Genomic DNA, 20,950 nt, shown 5'->3' with positions numbered 1-20,950 from the left:
TTCTCTTGCTATGGTTCTTCTGTCTTCAAATGTCTAGCATTTAATTAAATGTCAAATAAAATAGTGCATGGAAGAAAACTTCTTTCTGACTGATAGACTTAAACAGAAAAATAATTATTTTGATGGAACAAACTGCAAGAATAGTTTTTACTTTCAAGCAACATAGGCTTTAGCTGAATTCTGTGCAGCAAGCAAGATAATGTTTAGAAAAATTGTATGAGGTGCAATGACAATAAAGTAAGCTAAGCTAAATACATGCCAGTTACCAAGCATCTAAACTTTGATCATGTGACTGGCAATGCTGCAATAGTCATAAAAATGATTGCAAGTCACATTTTTTCAGTTTTGTTGTAACTTTAAATGGTAACTAAATAAACTGTTCTAAGTTATGGACTATCTGTATTGTTCCATGATAAACTCTCCTACTATAACAAACTGTTTCTGAAGATGAATATTTGTTTAGATATTTTGGGTGGAGTGCCCAATTTAAATGTCTCATTCAAATTAATTTCTTAGACTACTCCCTTACACATAGTCTTCGTGTTGCAACCACATCTAGAATTATTAGCAACTCAGTTGTTAAGAAAATTGTTCCTAAGTCAAACTATGGCTATGTTTATGATCTTGCTTGTTTTCCTTTGCTCTATATACCAGTAAAGGTTGTAAATGTCAGGATTGGCTCGAAAGTTACCATTTTGTCACTGTCATAACTGCAAACCGTCCACATAGGAGACAATAACTAAAGCAACGACAACCTCTAGAAGTGTATAGTTTACTTCAGTCCCAGTTCCTTGAATCTTGCTTTGTTCAACTTTTCCTCTCCTTAGACTGAAAGGGCCATGGTGATGCAATATGAAGCAGAAAGCTGCCTTCCTGTCCATTTTTAACCCTGTCCAAGTACATTGGGTTGAATACCACCCCAATGAGGAAATACATGCATGGTTTTTAAAAATTATTTTGTCAACTGTTGGTTTTAAATGGTTTTGCACTGTTTTAGGGTTTTTTTAAATTGTATTTTATGGGTATTTGGTTGTAAGCAGCCTACAGTAGGGCAGCATATAAATCCAAATAAATAAATAAAACATATCTCAAGCCAGTACGAGCAGACTCCTGTTAATTCAGAGCAGGGAGACTTTTTAAACACTGTGTTCTGTGACACATTAGGATCCAAGCAGGAAGAGGGAGATTGTGATCCTGCTGTATAGATCGCTAGTAAGACCACATTTGGAATACTGTACTGTGTTCAGTTCTGGAGACCTGACCTATAAAAAGATATTGATAACATTGAACGGGTCCAAAGACGGGCTACAAAAATGGTGGAAGGTTTTAAGCATAAAACCTATCAGGAAAGACTTAATGAACTCAATCTGTATAGTCTGGAGGACAGAAGGGAAAGGGGAGATGGTCGAAACATTTAAATATGTTAAAGAGTTAAATAAGGTTCAGGGGGGAAGTGTTTTTAATAGGAAAGCGAATACCAGAACAAGCGGGCACAATCTGAGGTTAGTTGGAAAGATCAGAAGCAACGAGAGAAAATATTATTTTACTGAAAGAGTAGCAGATGCTTGGAACAAACGTCCAACAGACGTGGTTAGCAAATGTAACTGATTTTAAACATGCCTGGAATAAACACATATCCACCGTAAGATAAAATACAGGAAATAGTATAAGGGCAGACTAGATGGACCATGAGGTCTTTTTCTACCGTCAATCTTGTTTCTATCCTTCAATCAGCTTAAGGTCCCACATACACGTAGGAGAATGAATTTGGAATTAGAATAGAATTCTTTATTGGCCCACTGTGATTGGACACACAAGGAATTTGTCTTTGGTGCATATTCTCTCAGTGTACACAAAAGAATTTGGAAAAAGAATTCGGGAGGATTCTAAAATCATTTCATTTTCACTACCCCTAACCAACCAACCCCCCAAAAAAGCCCTATCCCTCAAGGAAGAAATGTCATGCCTAACGCATATTTCAATTAAAAACAAAAACAAAATACCACGGGAAATATGTTTAAATCATGTCATGTTTTTATTATTCCTTTGGAAATGGAAAATAAATAAATAAATCGTCCAAAGCGGCTCCTGATTCATTTTAACCCGTCTGGTGCCCGAGTTCCGTCGCTTCGCCCAACGAGCGACAGCGAATCTGTCACAAAAGCCGTTCCAAAGCTGGGGAAGCAGAAGGGGGAAACGGGAGGGCGGGGCGAAAGGATCGAGGCGAGCCGTGGATTGGTTCGCTGTTCTCCAAATCAATCAAGAGCGGGAAGGAAAGGACCCCCGTAACCACGGGCAGCGGAAGCGAGGAAATGCCCGCCCGCGCGCCTGCCCCCCCCTCTCACACACACTCTTCCCAGGGATGAGTCGCCTCTTTTCCCGGCATCCTTTCTGATTGGCTTCCTTGGCACACTGCCAAGGCGGAAGTTGCCGAGATGATGGCGGCCGTTATTCCCTTCAGTGGCTCCTCAGCGAGGTCCGCCCTGATAGCGCTCGCCTCGATGCTGCTGCTGCTGCTTCTGCTTATAGTGCCGGGACCCGCTTTGGCTGGCAGGAATCGAGTCAAAGTGCTGACTGACGGCGCGTGGCAGGAACTGCTGCAGGGCGAGTGGATGGTGGAATTGTGAGTTCTGGCGGGCGGAGAAGAGCGGCTCTTTTTTTTCCAGAAGTGCCCGGGGAGGGGACCTCAAAGATCATCCAGTCCAACCCTCCTAGAAAGGAGAACTCTGTATCTGCTCAGGGCTAACTCCGCTCCACCCTTCGCTTGTTCTCCTTTCGCTCCATTTCGCTTGTCAAGTCGAGTGGATGCCCCGAGCCTCCTATCTCTTCCTTAGGGCTGGCTATTTAATGATCGAGAGCGGTGTTCATCAATATTGGTTATTTTAGGATATATTGCATATATATGATTGATTGATTGATTGATTGATTGATTGATTGATTGATTGGATTTGTATGCCGTCCCTCTCCGAGGTCTCGGGGGGCTCACAACATATCAAAACAATATAACAAATGCATCTAAAAATCCAATTAATATGGCTAAAAAGACTTAAAAAGCTATTTACATATAAATACAATAAATAAATATTGGCCCTTCAACTCTCAGAATTCCCAGCCAGCTCACATGTTGCTTGGGGAATTTATTTATTTAGTATTTTATTTTATTTTATTTGTCGAACTAGTATAGGATAGTAATTTGTATAAGCATAACGTAAGTAGATAGTAATGATAAAAAAAGACAGTAGGAGAGGGACAGTAGACACAATGGTGTGTTTATGCACACCCCTTACAAACCTCTTAGAAAAGGGGAGAAGTCAACTATAGATAATCTAAGGTTAAAGATTTGTGGGGTTGGAGAATGGAGACTGGGTATGGAGCCCATGTATCTTTATTTATTTTATTTATTTATTTAATTTAATAGATTTATAAGCCGCCCAACTCCTTCCGGACTCTGGGTGGTATACAATTAAAAACAACGCAAAAACAATTAAAACTCTTACAAATAAATCATTTATTTCTTCTTTGGGCGGAGCTATGTGGTATTTCTCAATGGCCCTAGGCCTGTTGGCAGAGCCAGGTTTTCACAGCTTTACGGAAGGCCAGGAGGGTGCCGTTACAGAGAAGGCCCTCCCACGCAGCCCCGCCAGTCGATATTGTCAACGGGACCCAAAGGAGGCCAACTCTGTGGTTTCTAATCAGCTGCTGGGAGGTATGCAGCAGAAGATGGTCCCATACTCTGGCCCAAAACCAACACCTTAAATTGTGTCCGGAGACCGATTGCAAGCCAGTGCAGGTCATGGAGTGTTGATGTGATGTGGGTGTAACTAGGCACACCCACAACAGTTCACATGTTATCTTAAAAGTAACCATTGTTGAAGGATATGGCCCAAGGGGAAATTTGCCAAAACTGGTATCTCAGTGTGTTAAACCCTAAATCAGTGGTGTGATTCAATTTTTTTTTACTACTGGCAGGGGAAGGATACTGTAAAATCTCCATTCCCCCCAACCCATGCCAGGGGAAGTTTACTGCAAAATCCCCATTTCTTCCTGATCAGCTGGGACTTGGGAGGCAGAGAATAGATGGGGGCGCAGCCAGTCAAAGATGGTATTTATTGATTTTCCATACTACTCAAAATTTCCGCTACTGGTTCTCCAGAACTGGTCAGAATCTACTGAAAGCCACCTCTGCTCTAAATGCCCTGTTTTCTCCACACTTTGTTTAGTGCAGTATATCCCATTAGTCATTTCTCCTTTGTTCAGTGTAATATATCAATTCAGTCACTGCCTTGTGCATCCAGTCTAGGCAATTAAGAGATGTCCCTGCCTCACATCAGCATCACTGTTTGTGCTCCCCCCTAACCCAATGATTTGTGACTAGCAAAATAACATTTATTTGTTATTATTATTCCTAAAACTGGCTCTTTTGTGCTTGAAACAGTGAATGTATGGAATGTTATATACCTCTCTAGCACTCGGTTGTTGAGATACCTCATGAGTATTCAAGAGCACTCTGCTTCCTGTTACTTAATTATTGTAATTAAGGTTAACAAATTGACATATGAAGTAATATAGCTTAATAAAACAAATTATGTGTGCCATAGTGAAGTTGATCAAGGTTTTATAATTGCAAGCTGCTTTATATTATTGAGTTATAGAAACATAGAAGTCTGACGGCAGAAAAAGACCTCCTGGTCCATCTAGTCTGCCCTTATACTATTTTCGGTATTTTATTTATTTATTTATTTATTTATTATTTGGATTTGTATGCCGCCCCTCTCCGAAAAAATTTATCTTAGGATGGATATATGTTTATCCCAGGCATGTTTAAATTCAGTTACTGTGGATTTATCTACCACGTCTGCTGGAAGTTTGTTCCAAGGATCTACTACTCTTTCAGTAAAATAATATTTTCTCATGTTGCTTTTGATCTTTCCCCCAACTAACTTCAGATTGTGTCCCCTTGTTCTTGTGTTCACTTTCCTATTAAAAACACTTCCCTCCTGGACCTTATTTAACCCTTTAATATATTTAAATGTTTCGATCATGTCCCCTCTTTTCCTTCTGTCCTCCAGACCAGCGTTTCCCAACCGGTGTGCCGCGGCGAGAGGCGGCGGAGGAGAGTGGGCGGATCGGGCGGGCAATGGGGCAGGGCGGAGAAGTCAGGGGCGCGTTTAGCCGGAGGCACCTACTGCCGCACCTCCCTGCCCCTGCCTCCCCACGGTGCCTCCAGCCAAACGCGCCCCTGGCTTCTCCGCCCTGCCCCATTGCCCGCCCGATCCGCCCACTCTCCTCCGCCGCCGCCTCCTGCCTTGGGGCGAGCAATCCGGGAGTCCGGGACTGTGTGGCTTTGCGCCATGAAGAGAAAACGGCCGACTTTTCTCTGCTGCCGTTTTCTCTCCATGGCGCAAAGCCACACAGTCCCGGACTCCCTGATCACTCGCTTCTCCGGTCAGCAAAGCCATCTGCCCAGGAAAGCGCCGCGCTGGCTGGAGAAGCGAGCGATCCGGGAGTCCGGGACTGTGTGGCTTTCGGCCGGGCTAACGGGAGGCAGCGCGAGGCCGGGCGCTGGGGACGTCTGGGAGGGCGAGGAGGCTGATGGCTGCTGCGCACTCCACTCTCTCTCCGGCTCTCTCTCGCTCTTTCTTTTTCTCTCTGTTGCTGGCGTGGTGAACGAGAGAGAAAGAGAGAGAGAGAAAAAGGAGGGTAGAGAGAATGAGAGAAAGAAAGCAAGAGAAAGAGAGGGAAAGAAAGCAAGAGAGAGCGAGAAAGAAAGGGGGGAAGGAGGGAGAGGGAAAGACATAGAGGGAGGGAAGGAGGGAGAGAGAAAGAGAGCCAAAAAGAGAGGAAGAAAGAAAGAAAGAGGGATGGAGAGAAAGAAGGGAAGGAAGGAAGAGAGAGAAAGAGGGAGGGAGAAATAGAGTGAAATGGAGGAAGAGATATTTTTTTGTCCAAACTTTTCTTTAGCCCCCCCCCCCCCCCGCCCCCCCCTTCAGTGTTCCCCAGAATTTTGAAAACATGAATAATGTGCCGCGGCTCAAAAAAAGGTTGGGAAACACTGCTCCAGACTATACAGATTGAGTTCATTAAGTCTTTCCTGAAACATTTTATGCTTAAGACCTTCCACCATTCTTGTAGCCCGTCTTTGGACCCGTTCAATTTTGTCAATATCTTTTTGTAGGTGAGGTCTCCAGAACTGAACACAGTATTCCAAATGTGGTCTCACCAGCATTCTATATAGCGGGATCATAATCTCCCCCTTCCTGCTTGTTATACCTCTAGCTATGCAGCCAAGCATCCTACTTGCTTTCCCTACCGCCTGACTGCACTGTTCACCCATTTTGAGACTGTCAGAAATCACTACCCCTAAATCCTTTTCTTCTGAAGTATTTGCTAACATAGAACTGCCAATACAATACTCAGATTGAGGATTCCTTTTCCCCAAGTGCATTATTTTACATTTGGAAACATTAAACTGCAGTTTCCATTGCTTTGACCATTTATCTAGTAAAGCTAAATCATTTACCATATTACAGACGCCTCCAGGAATATCAACCCTATTGCACACTTTAGAGTCATCGGCAAATAGGCAAACCTTCCCTACCAAACCTTCCCCTATGTCACTCAAACATATTAAAAAGAATAGGACCCAGAACAGACCCTTGTGGCACACCGCTTGTAACCTGACTCTGCTCAGAATACTCACCGTTAACAATAACTCTCTGATGTCTACGCTTCAGCCAGCTGCAAATCCATTGAACTATCCAGGGATTAAGTCCAATCTTCACTAATTTATCTATCAGCTCTTTATGTGGAACCGTATCAAAGGCTTTGCTTAAGTCCAGGTAGGCAATATCCACGGCACCACCTTCATCCAACACCTTTGTGACATAGTCAAAGAAATCAATGAGATTAGTCTGACATGATTTGCCTTCAGTAAAGCCATGCTGATTTGGGTCCAATAAGTTATTGTTTTTTAAGTGCTGATTTATCCTCTTTTTGAGTAGAGTCTCCATCATTTTAACTACCACTGATGTCAAGCTAACTGGCCTGTAATTACCAGCTTCTTCTCTACTGCCCTTCTTGTGGATAGGCACAACACTGGCCATTCTCCAATCCTCAGGAACTTCTCCTGTTAACAAGGATTGGTTAAACAAATCAGTCAGGGGGGTAGCAATGACAGATCTGAGTTCTTTAAGAACTCTGGGGTGGATGCCATCTGGACCCATTGCCTTATTTATCTTTAATCGTTCAAGTTCTTCTAAGACATGGGCTTCTAAGATCACTGGAGCTGAATCCGTACAGCTGGAAGCAATGCTATATCCCTCTATAGTATTATTTTGTAAGGTGTCTTTTGAGAAAACTGAACAGAAGTAGCTATTGAAATGGTCAGCGATCTCCTTATTCCCATTAATGCATGTATTATTCCCGGTACTAAGCTTCGTGATGCTGCAGTTTTTCTTCTTATCACTAATCTATCTGAAGAAGGTTTTATCCCCCTTCTTTACAGATTTGGCAATTTCTTCCTCTTTTGAGGCTTTAGCAGCATATATTATCTGTTTCGCCTCCTTCTGTCTCATTTTATACACCTCCCTATCAGCTATACTTCCAGACTCTTTATACCTCCTATAGGCAGCCTTTTTTTCATTGACTATAGCCCTTACATCATTGCTAAACCATAGCGGTTTCTTCTTCCTTTTACCTTTAGTTATTTGTCTTACATACAGTCCAGTGGCTTTTAAGATGGCCTTTTTTAATACAGTCCACTGGGTTCTCGCTCCTGCCATTTTATCCCTCCCCTTTAATTCATTATCTAAATATTCCCCCATTGCATTAAAATTTGTTTTTCTGAAATCCAATACTTTGGTTGCATTATAGGATTGCTCACAATGAGTTTTTACATCAAACCACAAACATAGATGGTCACTGCAACCTAAATTTTCTCCCACCTTGACCTCTGAAACCCAATTCCCATTCGTAAAAGCTAAATGTAGAATATTCTTCCCTCTAGTTGGTGTCTTAACCGGCTGTGCCAGAGCTGCTCCTGTAAAGGCCTCTACTATATTCTTACTTTTGCATGTAAGCGCACTGGGGATATTCCAGTCAACATCAGGCATGTTGAAATCACCCATAACCACAATATCTCCCTTTAGTGCCATTTGGGTAATTTCATCCACCATCTTGTTGTCATATTCCTCAGATTGCCCTGGAGGCCTATAGATCACCCCAATTCTAATGACAGAACCTTATTTATTTTGCATGCAAATCCAGAGAGTCTCCAGATCTTGACATGTATTTTGAATTAGTGTTGTTTTTAGACTTTCTTTAACATAAATGGCTACTCCACCTCTCCTTCTCTCTATTCTATCCTTCCTATACAGTGTATATCCTGGTATGGATATTTCCCATTCATTAGAATCCTTAAACCATGTCTCAGTTATGGCAACCAGATCCAAATTATCTCTAGATATTATGGCCATTAACTCACAGAGCTTGTTGCTCAAGCTTCGAGTATTCGTGCACATTACCCGAAGAACATTATTTTCATTATTAGTTTGCCCCTTATCAGCAACAACTACATCTATTTTATTTGCAGCTCCCTTTTCATAAGCTTCCAAAAACTGATTTATCCTCATTGGTCGGGGACAGAAATCACCCACATCAGTTACATCTCTGTCCCCTTTACCTAGTTTAAATGCCTGTCCAAAAAAGTTCTGAATTCCTCACCGAGCACCTGGGTACCTCTGTATGATGGATGCAAACCATCCCTCTTAAACAACTCCCAATTAGACCACCTACTGACATCATGACTTACATAGCCAAAACCTTCAGCTTTACACCACTGCCTTAACCACACATTAAACTCTCTGATACACATTGTTTTATCCTCTTGGCCACAAACCGGTAACACCTCTGAGAAAGTCACTGAATCAGTTATTTTACACAGCTCCACACTTATATTCTCAATGGTTTGTTCACTCCATAATATTACTAGTTGGAAATAGTTGAAATTCTTGAGCAAAACGACTCTTTTATCCATCACAACTTTAGATCCATTGAATTAGATATACCAAGGAACAAGCTATAGTTTTGTGTGTAGGTTATTGGTTCTTCCCTTAATTCCCCCCCCTTTTTTTAATCTTGAATATTTCTTATATTGTAACCAGGTTTGCTCTACTATCATAGATGTTTGTCACTACAGCTTTCATAAATCATATTAATATATAGCAAGTATGCACTCCAAGATGTCTCCAGTTTTTATTCTCTTTTCCCCCCCTTTGTAACAATTGATTATATAGCATTTATTTTTCAGCTATGCTCCTTGGTGTCCTGCCTGTCAGAATTTACAGCCAGAATGGGAAAGCTTTGCTGAATGGAGCGAGGATCTTGAAGTGAACATTGCCAAAGTGGATGTAACAGAGCAGCCAGGTAAGTTGTTCTTCCGATGTGAATTGAATAACATAAAATATGATTTATTTATGGCTCAGTAGCTTAATCATGTTAGAGATGGTCTCTGTTCCATCGGTTCAAACCCTAGCACTGTATAGTGGGATAAACTCCCATCAGTTAGTTTCTGCCTACCCTGCAGTTCAAAAAAGATGTTCCATGCACATAGATAAATAGTTACCACTTTAGTGGAGAGATGAGTTGAGGCAGGCAGTGCAGGCAAGCAGATTTCCGCTGGCCCTAAACCTTCCCTGTTGCAACTCCCCTTTGTGAAGCAATTCCAGAGAAGGGGGAGGGAATCAAATGCTGCTCCAGGAAGAGCTGTTTATCTTTCTGGTGCAAAGCCAGCTTGCCCTCCTGTGGCGCACCATGGCAAGTGTGCAAGCATATAGTTAATAGACGTGGTAAATAGGCAAACTACTAATCTCATTAGCATTATAGTCTCCTAGTTAATGTAATGATGCTATATGCTAATAATAATAGTTGCAAGGTTTTTCTCCAACCTGAAATTTACCTTCAGTACTTTTATTTATTATTGATTTATTCAACCTATGCCGTCCATAGGGGCACAATGGCTCAGTGGTTCAGTGCTTAGCTTACCTAGGTTTGAGCATGGTGTAGTGAGCTCCCATTACTTGCTCCGGCCAACCTAGCAGTTCGAAAGCATGTAAATGCAAGTAGATAAATAGGTCTCACTTCAGTGGGAAGATAATAGTATTCCATGCACCTTGGCAAGACTATGGAAGTGTCTTTGGACAACACTGGCTTCCTTGGCTAAGAAATAGAGATAAATCACAACACTTTGGACTCCACTGGATAGGGGAAACCTTTAGTTTCATACGTTGCCCATCTTTCCTAATGCCAACTTACATTCAGTGATGCAATGTGTATGTAGCCTCAGGCTTTTTCCATCAGATACCTTCAAGCTGTGTTCTGAGGATCCTGACAATTCTTCAGAAATGTTTTGGGAATTTCTTAGAAGTACCATATTTTTCTGAGTATAAGACGCACCTTAGTTTTTGGAGAGGAAAATGGAGGGGGGAAATCTGCCTACAAGTATTCATCTGGCTAGTGTCCTTAGTCTGGTCAGCTTTAACACATTGTATAATCCCTTGGTTAGGGCTTAAAAAACCTTATTTGGAGAGAGTAACAATGAAAGAGCCTGCAAGCCAATTAGCACCTCATTAGGGCTGGGAAAAAAACTTCAAAAAAAGCTACATTCAGACTGAGATGCACCCAAACTTTCGGCCTCTTTTAGGGAGGAAAAGGGTGCCTCTTATACTCTGTAATATATGGTAAATTAACGTTGGAAACTTTTTCAGGAATCAGATTGGACTACTAGCATAGCAATCCTGCACTGAGGGTAGATAAAATAGGACTATAAATTCTCCGCTTTATCCCTCTGAGCCCTCTGCTTAGTTGACAAACTGATGAGGAAAGTCTTTTGGAACAAAAGTCCTTTAAATGAGATATAAAATTAGTAGCAAGGGTTATAACTGGAAAGTTTTGCATTCAAAATTATTCCTCTGTCCTGAACTATGTAGCCTGGAATAAAATACATGGGCATAGGCACTTCCAATTTTAGTTGTGATAAAGAAACAATAACAACTGTTGGTTTGCTGAAACCTTTGTGTGGGGCGATTGTTACAACTTTGAAAATAGCAAGATATGTTTGTGTTGGGAAAGTTGAATAATGTAATAGTTTGGTAACAAAGCGTAGCACTTCAGTAGCGTGTTAGAAGCTGAATGGGGTAATGGCTGATAACATGTTTGAAAAATGAAACATTAATTTCTTCATCTGCATAGTTCTGAGCAATTCCATTTTTGTCTGCCTGTTTTCATTTTAAAAATAATGTAACTAATAATATATAAGAAACATGTTTTTACTGATCGAGTTCTGGGTATGGCTGTTAGTAATATATTGTTTGTAGGATGTTGGGGATGGGATGGCATTGTGCGGTCTACAGTCACATTACTTATAACCTCTATCTCTTCTTAAAAAGTCACCTGCAATTGTATGCATAATTAAAATGAGGACATTTAACATGAGCAAAGTTAATGTATTTGTGACTGATTATCTTGATATACATCTACCATAATGAACTCTTGACCATCATTTTGGATCTTTATATAGGACTAAGCGGAAGATTTGTCATAACAGCACTTCCCACCATTTACCAGTAAGTACTTTAAAACCGACTGAGTTGCTATAACACCTGAGTTTTTTGCCTCAAAAGCAAAATAGGAAAATACTTCAGCATCTCACGTTTTTCTATTGTAGTTTTAAACTTCAGTGAAAGTAGCTGTTTGGAGGATGATAAAAGACCTAGAATTTAAAATCAATTAAGGGAATGAAACTTAAGGGAATGTTAGTTCCATTTTGTCATTCATAATCTAGTAATAGATTATTACATAATAAACTTTTCCTGTTAGCAGTAAAGGGAGGAGGTAAGGTGGAGGGAGATGGGTGATTAAAAAGTATGAGAGATGTCAGTTGCTTTTTCTGCAGAGCTGCCAGTGTTATGATGCCCCGCTTCCCCACCAACCAGCTGGTCTTCAGCACGCTGTTCCTGGGCTTGTCGCCTCTGGACGTCAGTTTCCCACTACCCACCATCAGTTCAGAGGTTCCTTCTCCTCCCCACCCCCTCCGAGGGGGGAGAGAGGGAGGGGAAAGAGAGGGAAGGGAAGAGACAGGGGGAGAAGAGAGAGGGGGAAAGGGAAAAAGAGAGAAAGAGGCAGAGAGAGAGAATAGAGGGAGGTAAAAGAGAAGGAAGAGAGGAAAAGAGAGAAACGGGTAGAGATGGAGGGAAAGAGAGGGGGAGGGAGGGAAAGATGATATTACAAAACTTTTTTTATTGTTGCTAAATGTAATATTTCAAAGGCAGAAAAAAATGAAGGGGTATAAAACTGCACTTATCACATTTTTCTTAGAACAGGTAGCTCAACACTGTCCCAATCATTAGATCAAAACATTTAAATATATTAAAGGGTTAAATAAGGTCCAGGAAGTGTTTTTAATAGGAAAGTGAACACAAGGACAAGGAGATAAAATCTGAAGTTAGTTGGGGGAAAGATCAAAAGCAACATGAGAAAATATTATTTTACTGAAAGAGTAGTAGATCTTTGGAACAAACTTCCAGCAGACGTGGTAGATAAATCCACAGTAACTGAATTTAAACATACCTGGGATAAACATATATCCATCCTAAGATAAAATACAGAAAATAGTATAAGGGCAGACTAGATGGACCATCAGGTCTTTTTCTGCCGTCAGACTTCTATGTTTCTATGTTTCTTTATCATTGTTTTAAAAAAAATTGTCTATCTCAGTGGATTGAGATGCTAGGGCAGTGATGGTGAATCTTTTTTGGTCTACATGCCAAAAGGATGTGTGTGTGCAAGTGCCCACACTCAATCCTTCCCCCCGCCATGCTTATGCACCCCCTCTGCGCTGCCCCTGCGCCTGCACATAATCCCCCCTCCTGCGCACAGGCCTCATTGAAGCCTAGGACAGTGCAAAAACAGGTGAAACGGAAGTTTGGAAAAAAACGGATTTCCGGTTTGCCCGTTGTACTCTTTTTTGCACTCCGGAGGCTTCAGGGAAGCTTCCTGAAGTCTCCGGAGTGAAAAAACCAGCACAATGGGCAAACCGGAAGTCCATTTTTCCAAACTTCCGGTTTGCCCGTTGGGCAGTTTTTTGCACTCAGGGGCTGCAGGGAAGCTTCCTTGAAATCTCCTGTGGGCGAAATGGCCTAGCCCAAGGCTGAAAATCAGCTGGCTGGTGTGCACATGTGCACTGGAGCTGACATAGGGCAACGCCTCGCATCCCCTCCGATATGGCTCCATGTGTCACCTGTGGCACACATGCCATAAGATCACTAGGGAAATTAACCAAACAAATTTCACTTGAGGGAATGTAAATTGAAAGTCTATCTAGTAAGCGGATTGCATTCAACACAGATGTATTGGACCAAGCATGGTAATTGAGCCAGTTTGGTGTAGTCATTCAGACGCCAAGCTAGAAACTGTGAGACCAGGATTTGTAGTCACACCTTAGGCATGGAAGTCAACTGTGTGACTTTGGACCAGTGACTCCCTCCGTCCAACCCACTTCACAAGGTAGTGGTTTTGGAGAAAATAGAAGGGGGAAGGAATATTTGTTTATCAAAGTAATAAAGGCGGGACATTAAATGAATTAATGAAATAATCAATCAATCAATCAATTAATTAATTAATAATGATCATGTCTACAGTATTATTACTCTTATTTTCAACAGTTGTAAAGATGGGGAATTTAGACGGTACCAAGGTCCCCGAACTAAAAGTGACTTCATCAATTTTATCAGTGAGCAAGAATGGAAGTCTGTTGAGCCTATTTCTTCATGGCTTGGACCATCTTCATTTTTGTAAGTATCAGCAGAAATGTTTCTGCTCCCTAAAAGGCTTGGGAAATAAATGTTAAAGCTTGAGTTCTGACTTTATATGAAGCCAGTTAATTTACAGATCATCACTGTAGTCATACGCACTGGTTTAGGCAAGTTACTTGGGAAGTTTTAATATTTTCTTTCTTTCTTTCTTTCTTTCTTTCTTTCTTTCTTTCTTTCTTTCTTTCTTTCTTTCTTTCTTTCTTTCTCTCTCTCTCTCTCTCTCTCTCTCTCCATCCATCCATCCATCCATCCATCCATCCATCCATCCATCCATCCATCCATCCATCCATCTATCTATCTATCTATCTATCTATCTATCTCCCCCTCCTTCCCTCCCTCCCTCATCAAGTTTAATCATTTATGAAGCCAAGATCAAGTTAAGATTGAACTAATGATTTCTGAAAACAGTTATGATCTCAATTGAGTCTGGTTATTTCGTATTTTCAATATTTTCCTATAAGAAGCTTAGGATAACAAAATAGGTCATAGATAGTTGTTCTATTTTATTTTATACTGGTCCACTACCACCTCATGTACTCGTGCAGTAATGAGCACTTCACTTAAAAAAAATAGAATAAGTTCAGAGAAAGAAAGCCAGTTAATCTGATCAGGGGACTAGAAATCCTTTGAAGAAGAGTTGGGTATGTTTAGGTTTGAAAAGAAAAGGAAGTTATTTAATTGTAAATTTTATTTTTTGCCTCTTTGATGTACAATTATCCTTTTATATATATTTTTTTGTATTTTTTACAGGATGAGCAGCATGTCTGCCTTATTTCAGCTTTCTATGTGGATTAGGGTACGTGCCACATCTTCCTCTAAGTTAAAGGGAGATTAAGTTCGAGTTTATGTATTTATTATTTTATATATGTATGTATGTATGGCTGCCAACTCATTCATGGTGATTCCAGGCAGCTTACAGAGTTGCTGTATTAATTCTCAAAATTTGTTCCCCCCCCCCCCCTTTCAGCAATGTCACACTTATTTCACAGAAAACCTTGGTATACCAAACTGGGGATCCTATGCAATTTTTGCACTTGTAACTTTGTTTTCGGGGCTGCTGCTAGGCCTTGTAAGTAAACATGTCTCTTTGCACTCAGAATTAGAAGGGGAAGATAAAGCTTGAATGCAGCACTGAAGAATGTTGGTTTTCTTTTCAGATCATGGTGTTTCTGGCCGATTGTGTGTGTCCCTCTAAAAAGCAAAGGCCCTACCAACACCCACATCAGAGTAAGTATATTGCTGCATGCCAAGTGCATTTGTTCTCGAATTGAGACAAGAAAAGAGAGCTTTAGGCATTGAGCCAGTCTTGAAATTGTCACCTTTATGTGGTTTTATCTTTCATTTTATTTTCCTGCCTTAGTATGTTACTCAAGCTTTCCCAAAATTATAAAACATCTGACTAATTAAACTGCCTGTTAATAATGGCACCTAACTGTATTTCTCTTAGCCTTACCCACTTTTAATAGTACCACTCAGTGGTCAACTGTACCTCTGTGCTCCGTCCTAGATCTTATTCCTAAACCAGCAAGAACAAAGGGAGGGAGGCCCTTTTGTTTGCTTAAAAGGAGATAGAAGTGCTATTATGTCTGGTTTGAGATCTTAAATAACAGTTCAAGGGATCAATAAGAGCCACAGAAGGTTTCTGATTTTGTCTGAACAGCAAACAAGGAGGGAATAGTTTCACCCAAGTTTAATAAAAATTAACTATTAATTTTCTGCTTCTAGCAAGGTTATGCAACTTTAAACAGTGATTCTCTGAGGCCTAAAGCTCGTATTCCTCATGAAAAAGAATGCAAAGTCAGAAGAAGTAATGGAATTCCCTTGGGCGGGACTCAATTGGATAGCAAAGTTTAACAAATATTAGTCTTGTAGTAAATTTCACCTCTTGAGGGGGTTTAGCAACCAGTTCTTTCCCACCCTTTTATGTAGGATTGGCACGTGTTACCTATCCTTGCAAAATTCATGTCAGAATCTTACCCATGCAATAGTGTGAATCCCGACTTGCTGCTCTGTTCACAGACTTGCTGCTCTGTTCTTAGACTCATATCCTATTTTTTCTCCATGAATTCAGTACTTGGGAATCTTAATTTTATCAACATAGCAAATTCTAGGAATTATGTGGTGCAAAAGAGATTGGCCCAAAGTCACCCAATCCATAGTACAGGATAGATTTGAAGCCTAATTATGATCCAGCCACTTTATTACAGCAACTGTCTCTCTAGAACAAGGAGCTGGTATTTTCCCTATCGTTCACAGAGGGAAAACGAAGCCCTTTTTATTGTCTCCTTTATACCTTCAGGACCTCTATTCTAAGGGTCATCCACTTCTCCAGTTCTAGAGTGATGATCAGAAGCAACATGAGAAAATATTATTTTACTGAAAGAGTAGTAGATGCTTGGAACAAACTTCCAGCAGACATTGTTGGTAAATCCACAGTAACTGAATTGAAACATGCCTGGGATAAACATCCATCCGTCCTAAGATAAAATACAGGAAAAAGCATAAGGGCAGACTAGATGGACCATGAGGTCTTTTTCTGCCATCAATCTTCTGTGTTTCTATATGATCTGAAGCAACATGAGAAAATTACACAAAATTGCAGAGGGAAATGAATGAAAAACAGTTGCCTTCAATCCATATCTTTCAGTGAAAATTTCCTACGAGTAGATTTCCACTGGCATGAATTTAAAACCAAATTAATGTTAATGGTCTCCTTTAAAAACACTGAAGGCATTCTGTAAGTTGCTTTTTGCTGCCTGACATCTACAGGACTGGAATGTAATACTAGCCGTTCCGAGTCTTCGGAGAGGAGCGGCATACAAATCTAATAAATTATTATTAATAATTATTATTAATGAAGCTTAAATCCCACACAGATTTCATTTTTAAAATGATTGCTTCTAAACTTGGGCTCCTGATGAAGTTGGATTGTTATCTTCCTCAGTCCCAACGTAAGATTTGCTAGTTGAGTTTAATGATAATTGCAATCCAACCTTTTTCTTAAAAGTGGGCAACATGATTTCTGGGAAACTGCGATACCTGATCAGAGTGGGTACAGATTGTTCACCTGCTTCTTTATTGTTCATCATAGATGTGGATTGTTCACCCTGCTCCTTTATCATCTAAAGCAGGGGTATCAAACTCAATTTCACTGAGGGCTGCATCAGGGTTGTGTTTGACCTCGGGGGGGGGGGGGGCGTGGCCAGAGTGACCAAGGCTGGCTCGACGTCACTCATGTCGAGGGTGCTTGTGGGGCCAAGCACACTGCCAGAGAAAATGGGCTCTTGAGCTCTTATTTTCAGCTACAACTGCCCCCTACAACCATCTTCCAGTGAAAACAGACCTACAGAGGGCAGCCTGTGGCCCTCATAAGTTCCATTTTCACTAACAGCGGCACCGTGTACAGGTCCTTTGCGATTTTCAGGGCAGCCCTGCGAGCCAGATCCGGCGCCCGGGCCTTGAGTTTGACATCCCTGATTTAAAGAGATCAATGGCAATGCTGAATTTTCTTCTCTTTTTAGGAAAGCCACAAGAATCTGCTCAACATTTGAAAAAAAAAGGTGAAGGAGTTGACGGAGTCAATCTTGATAGTGGAATGGATCATGGAGATCCATGGTACCCTGTTCCTCCACCAAACCCAGTGAGGCAACGCATCGCAAAACCATCTTCTGAAGCAGAGCAGTCATAGCTCTTGCCAGCAGGCTCATCTGCTGGAGATCTTGGCTGGATGCCTGATGATCAAATATGCAGGTGGGCAGGAGAGGTGGGCAAGTCCTCCTCTTCTACCTCCCAAGAGAACCAAGACTCAGAATTGTTTTGAGATGGTGGGAAATTGTTCCTGAATCTTTCAGTGGGACAAGTTTAAAGTGTGACAGAAATGCTTTTACCTGTCTCCCTGGAACAGGCCCGGGAGGTGAAAAGGATTAAATTTGCCTATGGCACAGTGAATTTCAGAATTTGAATGAGTTACCAGTCTGCAATGCCAGGGAAACAAGATGATCCCTTCAGATGAAGCCTTTCTCTCCATGTAGAAATAACCCAGGAGGAAAAATGCTTGTTTGGATCCCAACTCAAGAAGTTACTTCTACAGTTGGCTTGCTTTTACAAGTATAAAATTACAAATAGCCTTTTTCATTCTGACTAATAATAACAATTAAAAAAAAACCTTCTAGCTAATTTTGAATACCCAGGAAGAGTTGAAGCCAAGATGTTTGAACAGCAGCTAATTCTCAAAAAATGTGGATCCCATGGCAAAGAGTTTTTTGGTTTCTGTTTTAAATTGTTTTAAATTGCTTTTTATGTGAGGTTGTTATATGAGAGGCTATTGTTCAAAAGCGAAAGAACCCAAAGTATCCCTTTTGCCTAGCCTGAACTTCACCCACTTAGGTACATCAAGCTAATGGCAGGAAAAAGAAGTAATCATGTAAAGTTAGTTTGGTTTCTTATTTCTAATTGCTTAAAGACTAATGCCACTGTTACCACAGTTGTCAGTTTCTTTCCCTGGGGGGTACTTTTTGCTTAGATCTTTGAATAAAATCTTATTTTTATCAGTATTAAAGGACATGTGGATTCTTGCAGCAGCTTCCATCAGCATATCACAAAATCAAGAAATTCTGCCAGCTATCAATTTTCGTCTGTTTCCTTTTAGCTTTATTTCCTAAGAGACAGTGTTCTCACACGTAAAGTTTTCTGGCATTACATTCCCCCCCCCCCAAAAAGTCACTTTGCCAATAGTTTTGCTTGATCAAAATTGGTCCTCAAGGAGGAAGACTCAATGGCCACTTGACATAGCTGGCTAGTCTACCTTAACCACCTATTATGGTGACAAACCACAAGTTTTTCTGGTACGTTTGAAAAGCTTTAATAAAATATATTTAGATTTCAAAAGCTTTAGAAAAACAGAATATTTCCTTGCAAAGGCAGTGGTATGTGGCCTTAGTTGGTAAGTAGAATACAGTTCAATTGGCTTATGAAGCAGGCTTAGAGCAATTTAGTTTTGTATAAAATACTATTTTTTCCCTTCTTAAACCTTTCTTTATATTCTCATGAAAGTTAGGAATTACTTGTCGTTCTTTTCTGAACCCTGACCAAGTTTTCATGTATGTAAAGGGGAACTCATACACCATAGCATTGCTTATTTTTCCATTTGTATTTTCTGTATGGGCAAAAAATAATAATTCACATTTTCTTCCAAAGATGTTTAAAGTCAGATGCTGGCCAGTAAACATCCATCTCTTCTCCTGCTTGCTTGTGGTTTGCCTGTTTCCTTAAAAGGTTTTCCAGCCATTGGGAATCAGGTTCTTTGGCTCTATATAGGCGTGTTTGCCTCTGCCACAGACACTTGACTCAGTTAATATTTCTTCCTCTCTACCCCCAGCTGTGATATGAACTTTTAAGAATGTTTGCATTGAAGAGCCATGGCGGCGCGGATGTTACAGTGCAGTATTGCAGGCTAATTTTGCCAACTGCCAGCAGTTGGATCCTGACCATCTCAAGGTTGACTCAGCCTTCCATCCTTCCGAGGTCGGTAAAATGAGGACCCAGATTGTTGGGGGCAGTATGCTGACTCTGTAAACCGCTTAGAGAAGGCTGTAAAAGCACTGTGAAGTGGTATATAAGTGCTATTGTTGCTGTTATTCAGCGCCGAAAAAAGGATATGGAAAGTGGTCATTCTGTTGGTCGATTTGTCGTACAATTAACCGGGACTGTGTTAACTGATTGAAACAAGCTTCTCAGGCATCTGTTCTTGTTTCAACAGTGGCCACATGCTGACAACTGGGACTTCCATGCTGAAGCATTGAAATGAATGCATATTTGCTTTAACATGATCTGTATGGAGAATCAGTAGGTGTCCTTGCAAAGCAGTCTGGCCTCATTCTGTGCAGTCCAGTCTATGGGAAATTGCTGCTAACTTCCCAGCTTTCTGCTAAGCAGCTCATCTGCTGCTGTTGCTCCTAAGAGCTCCATTGAATCTGAAGCTAGTTTAGGTTTTCTTGAAATGGAGATACTTCTCTTCCCTGCAGGCAAACATCTAGATTTTATTGTTGAGTTTCTCTAGCAAGAATTTCTCTCTGGTCAGCACAACTTCCACTGAGAAAAACCTTTGGGCCAAATAAGTTATCACACAATGGGTGGGGTGGGGGGATAAAGGTCTAAGCCTACCTGTTCCTTGTTGTGCTCTCCTTTTGCAAAAAGTTGTCTTTTTTACAGAGCAGGCAATACATAAGCAATCTAAAATTAAAAAAAATGTCCTTATAGCTTGTTCAACGTTTGTGGGCTGGCATTTAAATAACCTTTAAAAAAAAAAAATACGCAGGAGAGAATGGGTGACATGGGGTTATGCTTGAGGACTATGCTGTGCTGAAGGAATTACTCTTCATCTGTTTAGTCTTTGATAAGCCAGTTTAATTCTCCAAGGATGTCAAAGCATGTTCAGTATTCAGCTGTTGAGCTGATCTGTTTATTATAATTGGTAAGTGTTTTTTGTCCAATTAAGGAAACATTTCCAAGTAATAAAGTTATCTCCATGTATGGAATGTTATTTATTTGTAGCTTGAGTTGTTCTTTAAAGGTTGTTTTTACTATCCTCAATTGGACAGTTGAACGTAATACCAAGTTTTCCTTTGACACAATTATTGGTGAAAAGGTTTAAAGCATCTCTTGAGGAATAAGATGAATATTGAACTAATTCCGTAACTCTCAAGTAGTTGATTATTCTAGAGTGTTTTTTCCTTCCCATGGAATTTAAAAAAACAAAACCATTTATTTCAGTCAAAAATAATTGAAAGACATGTAATGCATGTAGGTTGTCTATTTAAAACACCTTTTTCACTTTACTTTCTAGCTGAAATATGAGAAAAATGTGGGAAACCAAGATTCAACTTTTTCTTCAGCTAGAAAATGTCTCAGTGCCTTTCCACAAACTCTCCCACCCCCAATTATGTTTATTATGCAATCCTTGAAGCAGTTTCATTTCCCCCACAAGATGATACTGCAGCTGCAGAAGAAAACGGCATATTTTCTAAATTATTTCCAAAGTGAACCCTATTAATCATGTCAGTAATCATACAATTTCTTGTGTG

At 40.6% G+C, this 20,950-nt stretch overlaps 1 protein-coding gene across 1 annotated transcript; it reads left to right on the top strand.

The window, feature by feature from the left end:
* Positions 1 to 2,198: 2,198 nt before the first annotated feature.
* On the top strand, positions 2,199 to 20,409 carry TMX1 (thioredoxin related transmembrane protein 1). Its single transcript, XM_070748642.1, has 8 exons — positions 2,199 to 2,623; positions 9,308 to 9,423; positions 11,576 to 11,621; positions 13,719 to 13,847; positions 14,619 to 14,664; positions 14,836 to 14,937; positions 15,026 to 15,095; positions 17,390 to 20,409. The coding sequence occupies exons 1-8, from the start codon at positions 2,436 to 2,438 to the stop codon at positions 17,554 to 17,556; spliced, it is 864 nt and encodes a 287-aa protein (XP_070604743.1). The 5' UTR covers positions 2,199 to 2,435; the 3' UTR covers positions 17,557 to 20,409.
* The last annotated feature ends 541 nt before the right edge of the window (positions 20,410 to 20,950 follow it).

This window comes from Erythrolamprus reginae, chromosome 1 (assembly GCF_031021105.1).
Source record: "Erythrolamprus reginae isolate rEryReg1 chromosome 1, rEryReg1.hap1, whole genome shotgun sequence".
NCBI classification, from domain to species: Eukaryota; Metazoa; Chordata; class Lepidosauria; order Squamata; family Dipsadidae; genus Erythrolamprus; species Erythrolamprus reginae.
The sequence above is the reverse complement of the archived record's forward strand: the minus strand, read 5'-3'. Positions and strand labels throughout refer to the sequence as shown.

Excerpts from the sequence above, each read along its gene's own strand:
- TMX1 (XM_070748642.1), top strand. The coding sequence starts at position 2,436 with ATGATGGCGGCCGTTATTCCCTTCAGTGGCTCCTCAGCGAGGTCCGCC. Across the intron at positions 2,624-9,307 it reads GGCGAGTGGATGGTGGAATT|CTATGCTCCTTGGTGTCCTG; the intron begins GTGAGTTCTGGC and ends TTTATTTTTCAG. Across the intron at positions 14,938-15,025 it reads CGGGGCTGCTGCTAGGCCTT|ATCATGGTGTTTCTGGCCGA; the intron begins GTAAGTAAACAT and ends TTTTCTTTTCAG.